Source organism: Pocillopora damicornis, chromosome 1 (genome assembly GCF_964200805.1).
Source record: "Pocillopora damicornis chromosome 1, jaPocDami1.2, whole genome shotgun sequence".
Classification (NCBI taxonomy): Eukaryota; Metazoa; Cnidaria; class Anthozoa; order Scleractinia; family Pocilloporidae; genus Pocillopora; species Pocillopora damicornis.
The window spans coordinates 4,925,049-4,946,588 of record NC_142670.1 but is presented as its reverse complement, the minus strand read 5'-3'; the positions used below and the strand labels follow the sequence as shown (position 1 = coordinate 4,946,588).

At 36.8% G+C, this 21,540-nt stretch overlaps 1 protein-coding gene and 1 long non-coding RNA gene across 2 annotated transcripts; both read left to right on the top strand.

Moving 5' to 3' along the window:
- The first annotated feature begins 6,699 nt into the window (after nt 1-6,699).
- Nucleotides 6,700-8,768, top strand: LOC113683180 (uncharacterized). Its single transcript, XR_016180807.1, has 3 exons — nt 6,700-7,200; nt 7,406-7,447; nt 8,053-8,768. It is a non-coding gene; the product is annotated as an uncharacterized LOC113683180 (long non-coding RNA).
- Nucleotides 8,769-8,942: 174 nt separating this feature from the next.
- LOC113683181 (adhesion G protein-coupled receptor L4) lies at nt 8,943-17,394 on the top strand. The gene is made up of 16 exons (XM_089184234.1): nt 8,943-9,240; nt 10,989-11,018; nt 11,919-12,286; nt 12,705-12,894; nt 13,485-13,589; nt 13,948-14,035; nt 14,313-14,391; nt 14,823-14,869; nt 15,094-15,223; nt 15,382-15,476; nt 15,673-15,775; nt 15,873-16,023; nt 16,169-16,253; nt 16,559-16,625; nt 17,042-17,124; nt 17,265-17,394. The coding sequence occupies exons 1-16, from the start codon at nt 9,165-9,167 to the stop codon at nt 17,392-17,394; spliced, it is 1,827 nt and encodes a 608-aa protein (XP_089040360.1). The 5' UTR covers nt 8,943-9,164.
- The last annotated feature ends 4,146 nt before the right edge of the window (nt 17,395-21,540 follow it).

The window sequence follows — 21,540 nt, the reverse complement described above, 5'->3', positions numbered from 1 at the left end:
TACCATTAGCACTGACACTGAAAATAACAGTGACACTTTCGCTCTTATTTTCTCTGCAGGTCTTTGGAGACGGATTTTCTGACAAAGAAAGTTCTAGGAAGCAAGTATTTATTCAAAATAACTCACCCTCACAGTTACCAGGGTGCTGTACAGTGTAGTTAAGTCGAAGAATACACATTTTCTGTTGAAACAGACATACACTGTCATATGTTGTGTAGAGAGCCAGTGTCTCTACTGCGTGATCAAGGACAACTGAATATTTTGATATGCGTTGAACTGTATTATTATTCCATGTAAATTGGCAAACAAACTTCCATCACGCCGAGCGAATGAACTAGAACGAACAAATAAACTAGCTAACCAACGATTAACCAACGAACGATTTACTGAAATTAAGAAATAATACAGCGAACAAAGAAACTAACAAACAAAATAGATAGATATACGATGTACTTACAAGTTTTTCGTGCCTAGATCATGGAGAAACCGAATAAGCTCGAAAACACAAATGAAAAAAACTAATGCCATGTGCTTTTATCAAACTCAGCATCTCAAAATGCAGAAAACAGACAACGAGACCAGCGGCTTAGTGTATTAAGCTGTCCCAAAGTGTTCTACTTGAAGCCAACATGTTGAACCGTTTGATGAGCAGAAAGGTTCTTGGTATGAACGAGAACTCTCCACAGAGACGCATCTAACATCACGAGGCCCGAAAGCTTTGCACAAACAGTAATAATGGCAACCTATATTTGCAACTCCCATCTCACTTGTTCAAGTACTAAGAGAGTATAAGTGTTTTGGAAAAAGGTATCCAAATGTTGTATTCAGCGTTTGACTTAAGTATTTTAAACATGATTTTAACTATGTCAATGAATTTACCTGAGCCCTGTTTGTAGCTAACTGCGTTTTATAACCAGCATCCTAACGGCATTGCCATTAGGTATCAAGTCGGAAGGAAAAAACGATCAGAGAATAAGATGTAAGCCTTAAGTTAAGAATTACAGCTACGCTCCACAGAGTTATAATTTGATTGACGTGCAGTAGCTAAAACTTGTGCAAATACCTCGTTATTCAAAACAGTAAAAACTTAGTCTTATTGAAATTAGCATGAAAATTAGCATGAAAATAACCATGACACTTTCTGCTCACCTCCAGTCACCATGTGGTCAACGGTGATGACGTCCTTATTGTTGGAATCGCTGTTAAACGTTTTGACACAAATCTGAGCTTCAATTCGATCCGGATAAATATGACTTACTTGACAGAAGGCGTAATTATGCTGCGGAGATGGCAAGTTGTATACTATTCAAAAATATTCCATGAACGGCCCTTATAAACCTTGGGGTTGCCTACTATTTTTAAGTTTTTGTTTGGACCATCGAAGATCTTGGCGTCTCTCAAACAAATCTTAAAGCTTTCTGCTTTCAAGTCCTCGACCCACAAGGCCATGGCATCCTGACTTCGGTTGGTAACACCATGAGTGACAGTCACGAAAATGGTTGGAGGAGATGAAAAACGCTGAAACATAAGAGGATGCGTTACACATTTTAAGGCCTTGCCGACAGACTTAAGCGTGAGAAGTTCAAAAGGAATAAATCAAACCATATTTAAACATTTGTAGGAAATATCACGACCAACGATAATAGTAATAATAATGACGATGAAATAATAATAATAGTAATAAATTATAAACTAAGTAAATGGGGTTCTCTGAGGCTATGGATTAAACAGCAATCCAGTCTATTTCCTTAGTACTTTTCGAGCTGTCTCGAAACTCCACAACGCAAACTGTGAATCCACTTTCAATAGCATCGTCAACCCAGATCGCACCACCATTACGAGGATTTTGGCTCCTCTCTGTATGGCCAACGGAGGCAAAGACCTTTACTTTCTGTCGGTCATAGAAATGATACTGAAAGGATATTTTTTGCAAGTGAACAGATCTGGTGTGGTAGTAGTAACTAATTTTCTTTCCGGCCTTGAAACCAAGAGCTGTTAAGAAATAAATAAATACGCGTTGAAATAATAGATATTCTTATTTGCAGTTGTCCAAGAATTATAATGTACCCTCTATTTGCGATCCGATAAACTGTTCTATTGCTTCTGAGTGCGCCCCTCCCTCGTTCCTCTCCCTCTTTATTTTCTTCTAACCCGCGTTGTTATCAGTATAAAATAGATATTTCACGTCAATAATCCCCTTTCAGCCATTTTACGGCTATATAAAGGAAACTGTATCGACATAACATCACTTGCTGGAGAAACGAAGATGACAACAAAGACAGCAAAGAGCAAACCGACTGAGTGTTGGCACTCGCGCGGCATCTTGCTCAGAATGACCAGTGTATTTGCCTGCTGCAAATGAAAACCTCCCAAAAGGATCAAAGTCAAACATCTTTACCCAAAAAGACTTTTCCACTTCGTGAGGGAAAATCGAGTTTCGAAATACTAAAAGGAAAAAATGATAACCAGCACGTTTATAGCAACTGGGGAGAGGGGGGAAAGGGAAAGAGTGGAGGCAATAAAGATATAAACAGCCTAACCCATTTAATTTTGTTCCATTGTGGGATTGATTGTCGAGTACTTTAACTTATATATGTCAGTCCTTTCTTTTAAACTACTACTGATAAAGTTTGCATAGAAATGAACAAATGGATATAGACAGAACCCCCCCCCTCGCCGCCCCACCTCTAAAGATTGAGGGTAACCCTTTACATCGTTCGCTAAAGATTCTGTTAAAGAGCAAGGGACAAGGTGTTTTGAATTGGAAGTGTTACATTATAGATCTTTCGGGATTTGTATTTTTCTAAAATATTTAAAAAAGAAATTTAGGATTAATATTGCTCATGGCATAGCTTGTAATTTTGGTTTACGCAGCTGATTGGACCTTAAGGTTATTAAATCATTCACAACTTTCGATTCATTCCAATCACGATGTGCTAAATTCCTTTCCTTCCTTATTTCATTACATGGAGCAGTTCCCACAAATCTCCGGCCAGTTTTGATAAATTCAATTTCACACCATTTTTTTAAGGTCCTCGGTTATTTTCTGTAGTGTATTGTGGGTTTAAATAATTGTTTGCGTGTTTCCAAATCCGTTTTGATCCAGAATTCATTCGCCTTTCAGTATTTTAAGCTTGGCCCAAATGAATGGTAAGGTCATGATATCATTGTTTATATATTTTGATTTTAGATATATGAAATTCACATATTTGCATTGCGGCGAAGAAACGAATTTAAGAACTCCTCGCATGCAGCTAAGAACACTGCTGAACTAATACTTGAAAATAGGACCCGAAAAAAATTCAGGCCCGTACGGGATTTGAACCCAGGACTAATACGAGGATCTGCGAGGATCTCTTAAACTCATTTCTTCACCGCATTGCAAATATATGAATTTCATACATCTAAAATCATTATTCATTACTTGGATAGTTTATCTGGACCCGACATATTGTTAGCTCAGTTGTTGTTGCTTGTTAGCTCAGTTGGTAAAGCGCGGCAACGGTATCGCAGAGGTCATGGGTTCAAATCCTGTAGGATCTCTTAAATTCGTTTCTTCACTGCAGTGCAAATATATGAATTCATATATCTAAAATCCTTAAAGTTATGTTTGTTATCAAAGCCTGCTTTCTTCTATAAAATCCTCTTAGCTGTTGTCCATATTTTCGCAGAGTGTAAGTCTATATGTCTGCCATGGCCGTGTAGATAATCTCGAATATGAGTAATAACTAGAGAAAACTACGCGGTAGGAACGGGGAATGTGTAGTTCTGCACATTAAAATGAACTAACATTAGGTGTTGACAATAGACAAAAGTATCAGTATCTAAGAGTGTTATCTTGAGATAACTGAACAAAGAGATTGGATTATTTTGCAATAGAGATACTGTTCAGATAGTATCCTTTCGTCAGACGAGCAGCTTATGCTCGGAAGATTAGTCTTTCAAGACTCGATGTGCTAGTTTATCGATCCTTTTAAACATATGGTTTATATCCCTAATTGAGAATGAACTGAATGCTCGTAAGGAGTTTTTAAACACTGATTGCTAAGAAATAAAAGAAAGAAAACCTGATTGTTATGTAAACTGAAAATTATAACATCCTTACGTTTCTTTTTTTCTTTTTTTTAATTATAAAATTTTATTACTCTAGTTGCTGCAACCTTTCAAAAGTGGTAATTGTTTTGTTTTGTTTTGTTTTTCTCCATGTTAATTATCGATGTTGAACTGTCCGAAGCGAGCAACGTGTTTGAAGAAGAATTTAACCGAATGGCTGAGGTCTGCCGCTATGTTGGAAAGATCTCGAGTTTTACTCTGGTGGGATTCTGTTAAAGAGCAAGAGGCAAGCTCTTACTAATTGGAACCGTTCTACTATAGATCTTTCGCGATTTGTATGTGTCTAAAATAGAAAAAAAAAAGTTTAGGATTAATTTTGTTCATAACATAGCTTGCCATTGTTGGTTTACACAGCTAATTAGACCTTAAGGCTATTAAAGCCTTTACAACTTACGATTCTTTCCATTCACGATGTCCTAAATACCTTTCCTTCCTTGTTTCCTTACATGGTGCAGTTCTCCGGCCGGTTTTGATAAATTCGATTGCTTGCCATTTTTTAAGGCCTCAGTCAATTTCTGTAGTGTAGGTGTGTTTAAAGGATTGTTTGCATGTTGCGTGTTTCCAAATCCGTTTAAATCCCGAATTCATTTGCCTCTCAGTATTTTAAGTTTTGCCCGAAAGAACAGTGAAGTCAAGATATCATTACCTACTAGACTTCATATATTTTGTTCTTAAATTGATTAATTACGTAACAGTGAAATATTCGGTATTCGCCTATCAATTTTAATAGATTCAATTCCTCCTCCGCAATTTGCCTTTGATTGCGATTCTTATGCGAAGCTAATTAACGTAGTGCTATGCTTTCCATTAAAGCCTGCTTGCTTTCGTAAAATCCTCTTAGATGTTATGCATATTTTGGCACAGTGTAAGTCTAAATGTTTGTTACTGCCGTGTAGGTAATCTTCATTTCTTACCTTAAAGAAAAGAAAAAAAAAATTAAAAAATAAAAATGACACAAATGGAGAGCAAAACCTGTTGCAAAGATTTTAACCGCCCGATAAATGTTGTCTTCTTTTGCAGGAATATTAGTATCGGTAAAATAAAAGCAGACAAAAACATAGATGGTTTGTGGATGTTGAGATAGGTGGGTTGTCGGAGACTTAAAAGTTAATAGGGTTTACTTTATTACCTAGGGAAAATCCTCTATTGTTGGGGGTAGTGAAATGAGAAAGAGGGAAAAATCTCTGAGTTTTGCCTTTAAGGTCTAGTGAAGTATTTTATTGAATACGAGTAATAACTAAAGAACTTAAGCAAAACTGCACGGTAGCACCGAAGCATGAGTAGCTCCGCATATCAGCATTACTTCAGGTTTTGATAATAGACAAAAGTTTCAGTCTAAGAGTGTTATCTTGACATAACTGAAAAAAGAGATGAAGTGCAGCAGTTTGGGAGAAGTGCCAAACAAGACACTGAAATCAAAGGTTAAGTAAACAGGCAAGCGAGAATGAACAATTCTTTATTTCCCAATGAACACGCTGTTCGCCGTAAAGATTGAGATGCGAAGTCACGTGGCCGCTCGTCTGGCGAGATAATTCAAAACGTTTTCGTCAGACGAGCAGCTAATGCTCGGTAAGTGAGCCTTTCTAAACTCGACGTGATAGTTTATCAGTCCTTTTCGACTAATGGTTAATATCCCTATTTGATAATACACTGAATTGTCATAAGAAGTGGCCCAATACTGATTGCTAAAAAACTCTGGAGAACGAGACTGATTGTTTTGTAAATTGAAAATTACAACAACGTCGTTGGGATTTCTTAAAAAAAAAAAATATGTTTAATTTTTTTACTCCATTGTTTGCTGCAAGCTTTAAAAAGTGGTAATCACTTCTTTATTTTTTTCCTTCCTTTTTATTTTTACTATAACTTTGATAAGTTAAAAATGTTATTAGATACGGGGCTCCGTTCGCATGACTTGTGCACCAGAATCTGACTTGATCGATAAGTTATCCGCCTTACGCTTCAGTTCCATTGGCTTGTCTACTGATGCACACTAATAAGAGTGTACCTGTCACCATTGACTCATTTTGCTGTTCTCATTTTGCTGATCCTCTGGACACAGCTGAGTATTGCAGCTGGAAAAGATGGAATCGAAAGTTTTGTGGCTGATAAATCGTGAAGAGAATTTCATTGTACTGATCTAATGTCATCCCACTCAGTTTTCCAAGAACTGATGTAACACAAGTAATTTGGAAAATGAACAAAGATCTTGTTACAGCTGAACATAATACACGTATAAATTCAAATTAAAATGATCCTTTTTCGTTTTTATTTATTAGCTTCTTGTTATCGTGTTTCGAGATGGAAGACATAAAAATTATGAGTCTTAAGATAGGTTTTGAATCGGATTGATCAGGCTGTAATCATCGATTCCACCAATCAATATTCTGTAGAAAAGGGACGATCAACGCATTCAATCTGTGGCGAATCCATATTGGTATGTCAAGTAATCGTTGACAAACAAAGCATTTGCCAATTTTCTGATCTGGATATTTATAGTGTGTGTTGTGCTGATTGAATTTGTAAGTGAAAATAACCATGCATGACTATCATTATCGAAACTAAAAAAAAAAACTTTCATGGGGCTCATATAGGTCTATTTCCTTCTTTAAGTTCAACATTCTGATCCTCGAGCGGTTTATTAAGGAAATGGTGACTATGCAACAAGAGAAGGACAAACATAGCGCTCAAATAAGGTATATTCTGCTCCATAGAAGAAAATCCGGTTTCCGAAATACTGGGTCTTGGAATCTGCTCCTTTCTAGAAACAACAATCTAGGATCCAACATTTTTTTAATCATAAATCTTCTGAGGTGAAATCTGAAGTCCAAAACAATAACAAAAAGTCATCATCTTGATAGAATTGCTACCTTATAGTGTTTCATCATCAACAATTACTACACAACAATACTAATCTCTTGTTTTGTTTTTGTTCCTTTGTTGTTGTTGTTGTTTTTTTTTTTTTTCAGACTTGGTGTGAAGGCATGCGTGGTTATAATTCCTCTGTGAGGGATCTCGTGGTTATTTGGGTTATTGGCACCATCACACAAACCTTTCGCTTACATCTTCACAATCTTCAACTCTACACAGGTGAGGAGTAGATAAATTTCTGTGGATATCAAAAGACTTAATATCTGACAGATGTACAGTCCCGGTAATCTTGTGATGGTGTTATGCTGACCTCATTACTCTGCCAGCTCAGTGGTTTAAAAACTGTGTAAGTCTTGTGAAAATCATAATCAAATCCTCATCGTCATAATTTGACAAAACTTCTCACTTCTCTATAATTCAACAGGGTTTCTTGATCTTTCTTCTTCACTGCGTGAGGAACAGCGAGGTCAGTGATTAATCGCTTAAAATTACGTCGCAAGATCCGGTATTATGTCGATTTTTGTAGTTACAGTGGAGACCAGGAAGTTCAATTTAATTTCGATATTATATCAAAGAAATAAAGTCCTAGTTCACGGGGCTTGTGCCTAGATCTGGACTAGCTGGAAAGTAAAAGCAGCATGACAAACGGAAGCACTATAGGACCAAAATTTTCAGTGTATTCACATATTCTGTGGGGCATGTAACTCCATAAGTGTGCAGGAGCACAGTTTTCAAACAAATTCCCGTGTCTGAAGATGGGGGTGATGGGAGAAAGAAGAAAGGACGTATTCCAGATGAAGAGTCAGAATGTAAGGTTCCTGTTGATAAAATTCACTACAGAGAGAAAAAGGAAGAAGTTATAGGACATTTTTTACATTTTATAACGGTACCTGTCCACAGTAGCTCCAGATAACTGAATAAGCTCAAGTTTCTATATGGCTTGTGAAAATTGGCTTTTACTGAAAGTCCACTCATATCATAGAACAATACAAAATCGAAGACAAAAAGAATACGACTACTCACAAACTCCTTGAATGTGATAGTGTGGCTAATTTGAATTGCAATTTACAGATAAGAGCTCGTTTGAGAGGAAGGATTCAGGCCATTTTCCCAGCGATGGATGATGTGACTAGCACAAAACGTGGTGCCCCCGGAAGTAAATGAGGATTCCACAGCCATTGCTGGGCCGAGAAAAATAAAAGTTAAACCACTGAGTGACAGAAAAAGAATTTAAAAAGTATCGAACAAAAGCTCCATGTAGTTGCCAAAATGTTACGTTGTACAAAAAGCGATAACTGAAATTGTAACTTCGTAGTACAGCATAGTCAAGGTAGACATTGCAAGTTGGGAATCCGGCAACAAATTATACAATACGATATGAAAACAGAACTCTTACAGAAAAGCCACGAAAAAAAAAGCTAACCAAAACAAAACAATAATGGGGGAAGGAAATAAGTTATTATCTCTAGAGACAAAGAACCAAATGCTTTTTCACTCGAGAAAGTGACAGAGCAGTTGTTATTATCTACTGCACTACATATTTTGCCTCCGCTGCCATGAGCTGACAACGGCAAGTAAATTAATCCTCCACGAAACACTATGTGTTTGCATGACGAGCGTTTGGCATCTCAGTTGCAATTTCAATTATACTACCTCAAGGCATTGATATAAAGACCCTGTCAGCTTTCATCTGAAACAAAACACAGAATGGTAGAATTAGAATGTTAGGTATCTTTTCTGTACCGTGTATGTATTGTTTTCTGTTTGATTAATAGCCTGATACCCAACAATCACAAGCACAAATTCCAGTTTGATTTGCATGAGAAAACTGAAAATAATATTGCATCTTAATGAAATGCTATATTATGGAAAACCCTATCTTTTTATAAAGCCTTCGCCACCTGTGTACGGGCATATTGATCTACCCATCATCCACTTGTTTATGTGCGTAATTATGACAATATACCATCGGAGATGTTATAATGAATCTACGAGCTAAAAGTTAAGTTCCTTTAAGGCCATAAGGGGAAAAGATTCGCACTTAAACAGTTTATAGTCTCAATCCGCGCTAAGTGAGATTTGCATCAAACAATTTTACTTCGCTGTGTAGGGCCATAAGTGAAGCAGTCTGAATAAGAGCTCTTCGCGAGGCAAATTTGTCATCGGTTATTTTGGATACTTGAATGTCAAAGAGGAGTCCTTTCATCTGGACGGAGCCTTTCAATGAAATGCTTTTGCATAGACTACTAATCATTTTTAGTAAGTACTTATATGAAACCAATTCGTTGTAGTCAAGCAGTTTAACTAGCTTCCTGTAATGTTTTCTCCCTGATAATACCGCAGAATGTTTTCCGAATTTCTTGGTGTTCAAACTAACGCGATTGATTGGCGTGAAGTCTGGTAAGAAAAAAATAAAAAGAAGGAGGTGAAAACAAATCTGAAGAAGAGAGCCTTTAAATTTGTTCAGGTGGTTCCGTTTGTCATCTCATAGCTTTGGTTAAAACGAAATGTAAACAAGATGCAATATAGGTGGACAGAACTATCGAAACCGGAACACAACGGGTAAATTTACGCCCGTTCTTAAAAATTCTTGGCCAAACGTTTTTGATTTACTCTGACTTATTTTTCTTTTCCATGCGGACTTAGAACACCACCGTCTTAAATTAATTTCCTTCCTTACAGTAAACGTAGTCGCTTTTTAGAGCGAGGAGACAATATTAATGCAACGATGATCTCTATTTAAGCAGATGTATTTTCCTGACCGTTCTATCGCCTCAAGCGCTCTCCCACAACAGAAGCCTTTCAAGCAATAATTAGGCCAGAAAACAGAAGTTGATCTCAACTGTTTCAAATATATCAGTCACTGTAGTAATAAGTTGCGAGAACTGTGCTCTTTCATGGGCTAGGTTTTTTTCTTGTTTTTTGTTTTTCTGAGCAATAAGGCTCTCAAGAAAAACTTTACAGATGTTCCGGTATAGATTACATAACAGGAACACTGAATTATCGTGGAAAATATGTATCACAAGTCCTTATAGGTTATCGAGGCCTCTTTAGCTTCTCATACTTTACTGGGTAAAGCTTAGGAAAACACTGTTACATTCTCTTTTAATTATCGAGCGAGAGGCAATCTCTGAAGATTACACCTTGTGTCCCTTGCTAGAGATGCTTTGTTTATTACAGAATATTTTTTTTTTTTGGCATGAGGATTCAAACTTGGCACAATTTCTTTGACTAGTTAAACTCTCACTTCATGATCGTTTTAAAAGATCCTTGTCGACCACAAACATTTCGCACTTATTCCGCTATTTTCTATGCTATCTAAATTCGTGAAATTTTCGTTGTGGTCTCTCATCCAACTGCATCAGAGCGATTTGGATATATTAAGGTCTTAAATGGTTGTGGCAGTCTTCTGAAATTATGAGTTGTTTACTCTAGGCAGTTAGTTTAGTGGTTTCTCGCAATTTCCTCGAGGAGTTATTTCGACCTACACCTCGCGCGGGGCGTAGATCACAAGAAGCAAATGACGAGTTAAAAAGTATTGACGCCCGGCGGGCCTCAAGGACTCCGGGCATTCGCAAGCCATTTTTAACTTCTGCCTCCATCATATATTATAATGACTTTCCTTTGCGATGTGATTCAGTGCGTTGATTTTGAATGAGGTGCCATTTTCCCATCAGTATGTTCTTACCGGAAGATATTGCGCGATAAATAGCAATAGTTTTTCCGTATGTCAATTTCTTTCTTTTTGATGGCCCTTCTCTACTAGGCCTGACATATATTTCTCTACATCTTCGTCAAGTATCTTCAATTCTCCTCTTTAAGCATATTTTGAAACTCTGCACGTTATTACTACACGCGGAGGGTGTCGGATTTGTTCTTAGGATGCATAACGCTTCTCCTTCTACGAATCCTTCCTTTACCCCTCCCCCCCCGCCTTCTCTACCCCTCACCCCTTGTTTCGGAATGGCTGTGAATTGAGGAATCATTTCTTTTTTGTTTTGTTACAGCTGGTATGACCATGCCAACTTCAGCACAAGGTATGTATTGTATTTGCGGGGAAAAAAAGGAATTAACGAAAACTGTAAATGTTCTACGTTGTTCACCTTGCTAACCTCTGCCGTCAAAGATTATTAATTTAATTTTAATTTAACACAATTTATATAGCGCTAACTCCACTAATTGACCAAAGCGCTTTACAATTCACAATATTAAAATAATTAAAAAGATCCCACTGGTAATAAAATATGAATAAATTAAATTTATAAAAATATCACAGTAAATCCTATTCAAAATTATCAAAAAGTTAAACATTATATGCTTTTTTAAACAAAAAGATTAAACAATGTATTATCTGTTGCTCAATTAATAATAGAAGGCGACCCGTTCTAAAAGATTACTGATATGTTATTGCCTGTAATTGTCCAAAAGAGGAGGGAGAGCAAACAAAGCGGCGGTTTTGGCCTAGAAAATTTAGAAGGTAACATCAAAATCAAAGCGGGGCCCATCCTAAACAACTAAAAAAATTCAGAGAAAGAACAAAAGGTTCTAAACATCCTTACGATCTTTTTCTTTTTTTGGCTTTTCTATACAAACTCTCGATACCAACCACTAACTACTCTGTTCAACGAGTGGAAATGAAAAGTGGAAACTGATTAAAAAAAAAAACAAAAACAAAAACAAAAACAAACAAACAAAAAATCACAGACACACGCAAACTTAAACAGAAACTGCGATGCGATCCTCACCAGGTTGGAAACGCAACTGGGATTGTATTCAAGCAGATAAAGGATAAAGAATCAAGCGAAAAAGAATATAAGCAAATAATATACAAGTGGAATAAATAAATTTAAAAATATATATTAACTATATGTGTATGAACGAGGAACAGCATTTAAAATTATAAATGTCTCTGATTTATGTTCACGTATCTAGCGCAGATGGACATTGCTCCTACCCTAATGATACACTCGCACCCTCAGAGCTGAACTGCTCGGACTGTCAGCAACATCTTGATAAAATGCGTCAGTACTGGCATAGGATGGAATGTGGCAATGAGACACCCACGTCTATTGACAAAACCTGTTGCGGATCTTGGTGTAGGCAGTTGGCCTCTTTGTTCAGTCAGACGTCTTCCTGGAGAGATCACTGTTTTAAAATGTGGGGGTGCAGAGAAAATGAAAAAGCCCGCATGCCGTTTTCTATTATATTGACAAATACAACCGACTCGTCGTATTTGGGCAGAATCAAAGTGAAACAGTGTCGGACACTGAATTTTCCTGCCATTAAGCTAACACCATCAAGCGAGGTAGGTGTATTTGATTTTTCTATAGTTATTGGTCCTTTAATTCTACCCTTTAGAGGTAAACAAATCCCCCCCCCCCCAACCCGAGTCCGCACAGTTATCGATATAAGTTCGACTTTCGCGCGAATCATGCAAAGCTCGAAATGTAATCACGAGTACGTTCTTTCTTATGCTATCAGTATTTCTTATGCTATTTGTATTCCCTCTGTCATTTCCAATGTTTTAATCGGTTGTTCCATTCTTGATGTATTATGTTCGTAATACTTTACCTAGAAACCCCTGGTAATGAGGTGTAAATAGAGGAGTTCGATCAAGAGGTCGGGAGATTAAACTCCACTTATGTTATTGCTGGCGCTTTGGTTAAAGAAAGCTCAATTTTCCACAGACTGTGAAACCCATGAATTTATTAATTCCTTCTCAGTTCCCAGTCCAGAGAGTTGTTAACAACATCCTAAAAGAAGTGACCAACTCTTCTGTAAATAAAGTAACTAAGGAAAATATGGAACGCGCTTTCCTCACTGTTACTGATTTGGAGGAGTTCATCGGGAATTATGCTCAAAATCACCTTAATCAAACCGTACCTAAGATTGACATCCGTGGTGAACATGCTGGTAAGTAGATCTTAAAAGCTGATTTGGAAGTTTTTTATGATTCCTATTTCAGAGTTCAGGATGAATACATACATCATTCGTGGTAGATTTTAGAAAAATTTGCCAACGCTACAACTTTTTCGACGTTCTGGGGGAAAACTTTGCCTGTAGCAACCCTTCATCGACTCATTTTCGCGACACATGAAATGTCTTCTACCTCTTTTTTGCTGTTTTATAACAGCAAAGTCTTATCGCTCGTCAGTTATCTCCAATTCCAAGAATTCTTTTTATTTTACATATGTTCTTCAATATCGTCATAGTTATGAATAGGTCAAAAAAGAGTGAAAAAAAAAATGAATGGAATGAATGAATAAATTGAGAAAATAAAAATAAGAAATCATTTGAATTCATCGCAGTGATTTGTTTTTTGATTTAAAAATGATCACCAGCACCTTATCTGATAATTGAATGGAGAACGCTCCTTTGACTGATGATCCATGCAAACTACTCGCATTTACTAAAACTTTTGAGGACGATAACTTGTGACTACTATGAAAGCATCTGCATTTATTTTGGCCCTCACTTAATATAAGTCGCTGTTTTGCAATTAGATATTTTGGTCAGGAAGATTTTCCACGAAAATGAGACGAGAGTAGAACTTGAGGATGATAAAGGAGAAAACTACGTCAGTGTCCTTGTTACAGGCTTGGATAACGGTTAGAAAGCTAATCTTTACTCTTTTTTTGTTTAAAGCATAGAAAATAATATATTTTTGCCGTATTATTCAAATCATTTCAGCGATTATCAGTGTTATTGGTCAAAGGGGGGCTGGGTTTCAATTTATAACGAACATTCAAACTGAATCGCTAATATCTTAATCCAGTTGTTTTGGTTTTCTTTTACTTGTTTATGTGTCCTTTGGTCGAAATATTTCATTCTTATTACAAGTTGGGCATGCCAATGAAACACACTAATAAACTCGCAGGATTTTTAAACTGTGACAACTTGTGTTTTTTTCTCGATATTCTCGTAGCATTATCAAATTAGGAAATCGTTTCCATCATTACATCTTAGGATCAGTTGTACTTTGTGTCATTTACAAAGATCTCCATGAAGTATTCCTAACAGGCCAGACCGACTCTGCTCCTGTCGCTAAAATCAGGTTTGCTAAAACTTAGTATTGCATAGAGTATATTTCATCTCAAATAAATCTGTTTTGGTGCGCTAATAACCTACATAGGGCATTTTAATAAGAAGAATTCACTCGACCTAAATTTGAATTTCTCGTTTTTTTTTTTTAGTTTCTTTCGTGTAATCCTGTTTTGCTATCTTTTTATTAATTTATATTTTTGTCTTTTGTCGGTCTGTTTGCTTGTTTGATTCTTTTTCTTTTTTCTGTTCTTTTTTTCTTGTTTATTTGTCTTTTGGGAATTCAACAGTAATATCTTGTCTGCAACGATATGGTCGAGGAACAACACTTTCAGGAAGAATGTTACATTGAAATTTAAAAACCTAGTGGTAAGTTACAATTTATTAAGAAAGAAAATTCGTAACTTTATCTTGTGTTTTGATTTGATTTAATTTGTTTCTTCTTCTTCTTAATAATATTATTATTAATATTGTTATTAATGTTATTATTATTAATAGTATTATTATTATCATTATTATCATTAATATTATTATCATCATCGTCACTATTATCTCTATTATTATAATTTTTATTGTTATTGTTATTAATATCATCATCGTATCACGTCAAGATCCTATTTCTTTTTTAAGGAGTTTCTTTAAAGCGAGAGGAACTAGACTAGAAATCTGGTAAACAATTCTTTACTTGTATCCAACGTGATAAGGAGGGGTCTGAAAAATTCCGGCCAGAGCACTCCCACCTCCTCATCAGCCAGCTAGTCGCTGTCCTACGTTATAATAACGGTACTTTACGGTTTTAGGATGCACCGAAGAGAAGCTGCGTGTTTTGGAATACTTCAAAAAACAGGTAAACAGCTCTGGATGAATTGATGACATCGTTCACGTCAAATTATCAATTTGCTAAAGAACTTTGCTTTTGTGCACTGGTACATCACATTGTCACCTCTTACTCCTTTTCCTCCTTCTCAGCTTCCGCATGCTCAGCGGTCTATAAAGCTGGCAGCTGGCAGTTGTTTTGTTCATTTGGAATCTAAATACTGCTCTTCTGACTGTTTTCTGCTGTCATTCTAGTTGGTCAGGACAAGGGTGCCTCCTAACATCGAGGAACGAATCTCACACCGAGTGCAGCTGCAATCGTTTGACTCACTTTGCAGTTCTTATGCAGTTTGACAGAGGAACCAGCAGTAACGTTTTAACTAAGGTAGGAATATTGCTAACACATGCATTGATTTCAGAAGGAACTAAGACTAGACAGCATTGACGTGGCACTTTTTCCTACATGTCCACAATCCAGGTAGATGGTGTGTAGCCCTCTTCCGTTACTAATATTGAATCGCCGTTTTTCTATTCATTCTTAAGACTGACGAAAAAGCGCTGGAAATTCTTACATATGTGGGCTTGTCTTTCTCTCTGGTTAGAATCTCTTTAACGATCATCAGTTATGCTGTTCTTACGTAAGTACATGATATAGTTCCACCCAAGAATTCCAAAGCAAGCTCAGAATATAGACCAACAAGAAATTATATCAGTTTAAATGTGTGAAGTTTAGATTCCTTTAAGCAGCCAAGTCGAATAAAAAATATAACCAGGCTTTGTATAAACGAGGATGGAACTGATTTAGAATAAAATCTGTTGTTTATTTTTGATCAGAGACATGAGTGGACCTTTATCTCAGATTCGAGTGAGTCTAGTCGCTTCATTTGGTGCAGGTCAAATTATCTTCCTAACTGGAAGTGGTGCTGTCGAGAACAAGGTGAGATATTGTATCAAACGAGAAGAGAAGAATCTTCTTTGTTAAATCTTAATGACATTGATGCAAATCTTAACTCAATGTTTTCATTCCTGTGCAGTCTGCCTGTGTTACAGTAGCAGCTTTTGTGCAATATTTCCTAATGGCCGCTTTCTGCTGGATGTTGATCGAGGGAGTTTATCTCTACCTGTTTGTTGTAAAAGTTTACAACATCGACGATAAGATGAAGGTTTCACATGGATTTTCATGGGGTAACTATGAATTAAAAACCCATTCTCTCTTTGATAATCTTTGGAAAAGTAAAACATGACTTACCATGAACATTGCGAACAGGATCATCGTCTTAGACATCATTATCATTTGACTCTGTTGTCATTTCGAATTTCGAATCCACAGGTCTACCCGCCGTCGTTGTTTCCATGTCGTTGGGCATTGCAGCAGGAACCGGAACGGGGATTAAAAGCTATATCAGTGCAAATTTGTAAGAAGAAAACGATTTTTTTCTCGTGTGATTTCCCTTTCGCGAATCCTCATTTAATGTTGTATTTTTCTTGGCTTTGTTGGTTCGTTTTTGTCTGTTGTTTTTGTTATTGTTATTGTTTTTTGGTTTAATTGATTGGTTTGATGCTGTTGTTGTTGTTGTTTTTGTTGTTTTGTTATTTCTTTGTTCTTTTGTATTACTTGTCATCAAACCTGACATGGAGGGTACTGCGTACATGCATTCGCAAAAAATAATTAATTAACTGATAATGTATTAAAAGTTTCGGATACTTGATTTTTATTCAGATGCTGGATGTCATCCTCTAATGGCATGATCTGGATATTTGTTGTATTCGTTGTACTGATCGAGTTGGTAAATTGAATTCTTATATTTTTTTCGTTTCCCTCTTTCACACTTTGCCTTTAGTTATCATTACATCGTGAGCATTTCTTTCGCTTGCCGCTTTTTTTTAACCTCGTTGACTCTGTTCAATAGTTTTCAACGAAATATAAAATATGTACGAAATACACATTTTGCTTGAGGTGGCCTTTATTTCGGGAGATGCCATCAGCGGTTACCACGCAAGATTTTCAGGTTGGGTCCTGATTCGAGTCTCTCCCGGGTTGTTGTTTTGTGTTGTTTGGCGAATGGAATGATGAGGGGGGAAGGGTTAAACTTTTAAAGAACATCCAATAAGGCCGATAGGAGAACTTAGCTCAAGTGCAAACTTCTCTTTCCTTTGTATAGTTAAATTGTTTTTGTTTCATTCTGTTTTGTTTTGCTTCCAGTTAAACACGCTGATACTAGTACGAGTTATCAAGGAGATGAAAAACATGCAGCATGCAAAAGACAAAATCAGTGAACAAATGAGGTAAGTATTTTAATGGTGCAAGTGGTAGATCCATATAAGTCATTATCCACTTACTTTGCTGTCTTATACAAATAATGCCAACTCACAACAATAATAAAAGGAGATTATCTTGATTTTATTATTTTTCCGTGATTCTATAGACTTGGTGTCAGGACATGCGTGTTGATGGTTCCTTTGCTAGGGATCACGTGGCTATTTGGTCTTCTGTCGCCCATGCACAAAGCGTTTGCCTACATTTTCACAATTTTCAACTCCACTCAGGTAAACTGAACACAGCTTTTAGTGAATGAAGTCCGTGCTCATACGGAACCAACGTAAAAGAGCGATTGGTGGATTTAACTCTGACTGAGATATTTCTGTTTTAAGTATGAATCTTGACAAAGGTAAAAGTCAGTGCTCAGAGCGCATCTAATCTCAGGGTACAAGTTCACCCGGCCCAAATATCTATTATGAATTCGTCTCTCCTGACACAAAAATAACTTTCACATTATCCCATTAATACATACTTGAAAAAAACTCACCCTACGTGGCTGATGAACTTATAACAGTTACAACATTATTTAGTAAACGGTTTCAACCCTTTAACTTCCAAGATATTATTAGTAATTCTCCTCACTGTCTGCTATGCAATTCTTCTGATTTTACTTGTGAGAATTTGGTATTGGATCAGCTTATAATCCCCTAATTGATACTTTTCTTGGTTCTCATCACTTGTCTTCTTGATTTGTATTGATATTGTAAGGAGAAATTCTGTCCTAGTCACTCATGGGAATTAAAGGTTTGAAAAAGGAAAAAAGGGAAAAACAGATCATGATTGTAAGATTTGTCCATAACAACAACGACCCTCTTTACAGTTATGTGAAAAAGAGAAAGTCAGTTTTCCGGGGTAAAAGGAAACCTCAATATAACAAAACATTTAGTTATTTTTTACCAGTGGTCAAAGTTTTGCTTATTGAAACGGAGTCGATTTAGGACATGACAAGAAAACACTAACGGCTTCACAATCGAATACCTGAGAGGATAAAAGTTTTCTTGATCTAATTATATTCCTCTTGATATTCCTGAATTGTGTGAAAAGTACCGCGTGAGGGCAAGGAGTTGTACTACCCCTTCTTTTAAAGTTTACTAGGTGGTAAACTTTGTGTAATACAGAGACAGAGTAGAGAACTTGTGATTAATAACAGTAAAGGTTCGGACATTTTGCCGCCCAGCAACATTTAATACTGAGAGGTTTAGGGTTGGGGGCTCAGTGAATGAAAGCGCTTTGAATCTACTAAAGGCGTTAATGTGATTTCCCCCATTGTGATCTCACAGGGCTTCTTAATATTTCTCCTTCACTGCGTGAAAAACTCAGAGGTATGTTGTTCAAGATTATTTTGAAGTCTCTTTGTAAGCTTTAGATTTTTTTCTCAGATTTTTATCTGGCAGGGCTTCCGCTTTGAAATAAGGAATTAAATTCCATTGTTTTATATGTGTGAAGCACATGGAGTTGTACAATTCTTGAGATCGTTTTGATACCAACTTATTCATGCAGATTAGATCTCGCTTCAAAAGAAGGATCACTGGTGCCACCCTAACTGCAGATGAATTAAGAGGCATTAAACGAGCTTTACAAGTAAATAAAATCATCAGCGTGATATTGCCAAGGAAAATCGATGTCTAGCCTCGCAATAACCATGAAAGTGGCCTTGAAATCTCTGAGGTCTGAGTCGTCACCATAGTGTTGTTCCTTAGCTTAGATCTATGCATATCTTAAATTAAATTCGTTAAGAAAATCTTAGAGCAGATATAGATAATCAGCTTCAGAAGGCTCTGACAGCTTTGTATTGATCCGAAAAGTAATAAAAGAAAATCTCACGTATTCATGATTTAAGGTCTCCTCCTTGTCGAATAAAAGATCACTGGATACAGTTGTGTTAAGAAGGTTTAGCTAGCATCCAAGACAGGAAGAAATTTGAAATAATATTGATGAACGCCTTTCATTGTTAATAAATGAGCAATCAATACGTTTTATATTCTCGTGGTTTTAATTTGACATGTTAAAATACTAACAAAAGCAGCAACAGTGCTAACTTGTAGCAATTCTCAGAGAAAGAAAAGTATGCACCAATGATGATAATCAAATTACAATTCCTTTATCTACCTTGTTTTTAGTAAAGGTAGGACAAGAAACCAATCATAAAGGGCTTATCTGAACAGAAAAATCTCTGGAAAAAATGCTCCACCCCCTTAACCAGGGTGCACTCGTCGACCTTTTGCCAGAAAGGTGCGAATTCCATGCACTGAATCCAAAGGAAAATTCGCGACGTAAACAGCGAGGTTTTTGAATGAAATGTCGGAACAGTCCCCAAGGGCTCGCAACTCATTATTTAAGGGGAATAGGCTAAATATTAATGTCTTCATTGTCGTTTTCCATGTGCGCATACGAAATGTGTGAATTACATGAAATGTCTACTCACAGAAAAAATGTATCTTTCCAACTGTTACAGTATCTCCTCTTATGATACGCGAATTTTAACAGTGTGCAGGGATATTGTTTTGGTCATAAACGTAATGAAAACTCCTCAACAGCACCGACCTGCGTAATCAAACCTGGCTGAGTTCGACATTCCACAAAGCAGTATCTAACCCAGCTATTCATGTGAGCCACATTTATGACAAACTTCTCATTTCTTAATGTTTTGTTACCATTATTCATAGCTGCAAAATAGGGGAGGGCGGTGGGGGGGGGGGGTGTTGCATATTCTTATGACCCCCCCCACCCCCTCACCTCCTCCCCTATTCCCTTATTCGGCTTTCCATTGGTGTTGGCGACGGTTGATCCACCTGAAAACCATGTGATCACCCAAAATCCCAGCCCTCTACCCTAAGCTATGGATAAAAACTAGATTGTAAGAGCCAAGGAGGCCCTTGTGGTTTTTCGATGAAGATTTTGAAATTTGAATAAATAGGGGCATAACTCTTAATGGGGAACTGAAGCGTAAAATCTTTATTTTATTATCATCTATTTCTAGGTAGCTTTAAAGGAATAAGATAAAGTCTTGGTATTTATTTTCGTTCGCTTCTTGTTATTTCAAGTTGTCCAGAGTTGAAGGGCACTCAGAAAGAAAAGACTGGCAAAAAGGCAACGCTATTTCTTCACACTCTGATGCATGCTGAAACACAAAATACAAACATTCCTGCAACACAGTAAAGAGTTATTGGAGAATTGTATATACTTCATTGGCGAATTTGAGTCCCTGATAACTGACACTAAGGTTAATCGAATGTTTGTATGATAGAAACTCGTTTTTCGCTTGTTCACGGCGGCGCTTTTCAGGTGAGAGCCTGGGATAATATGCTTCGAATATCCTCTTCGCGGATATTCGAAGCATTTCGGACTTGAGGTTACGTTTGTAACAATGTCGTTCGATAAGTTGATAGCAGACGCGTAGGTCTTTCGTGGCGGTGAAATTTGCCTGAGACATTTTCTTGCCAGCCTTTTTATTTTGAGGATTTAGGCTAGTGGTTGCTTAATCTGCGTTTCAACTTTACTCTTAGAATTTGTACCTACATATACTGTACAAAACGATTACTGATGGCTAGGAACTAAATTAGGCAAGTAGAAAGTATCCCTTTATTCCTTCCGTGCTATTTCGTGGGAAGCCACGTGAATATCCATATGGTTAATGTTAAAGAAAGCCTAAAAACACCAGCTCTTTCTGAAAATGAAATTGACACTGACCTAGAACAAGCTCACACTGTGTTTGCTCGCCTACTACTGAGCTGATAAGATTATGAATATCTTCCATATATGAAACTATGGATTATTTAAAACATGATAACTGGGGAAAAGTAATAGAACGTGGACGACCATATAAAACCGTTTATGCAAACAATAGATAAAAAGCACAAACATATTTACCGATCAATTTATGACTTCCAAGCCCTGGCTGAGACCAAACATTTTCTGTAACAAACATGCTTTATTATTCCGTTTTCGTATTTAATCCCCATAACTGAGAAACCACACAACTTTGACAAACCGTGCCACACGCAAGTTTCTAAGCAAGAGTGTGTAAGGTTTCTATCTTTCTTCCCCACCAGTTACGTGATATCAAACGCTGAGAACAATTTTTCTGAGCCTCTATGCTACTGGGTCAAAACACGGTATGAAACAATTTTTCCGAGGCGAAGTTGAGCCGAAAAGACAAAAAAAAAACCTTCAAACATTGATATTTAAGTTACGAGCTGCATAACAAAATGGTTCAATTTTAGGCTTTGCTTCCCTTCAACATGAAACTTTGTTTCGTGATTGCCGTGTCGTGCCTTCTCTCCCTGTCCCCAGTCCCGCTGATAACGAACCGAAAAAAAAATACATACGTTTATCTCTAAAAACAATTTATTTTTTTTTTTGTGTCAAAGTAGAGTCGGGAG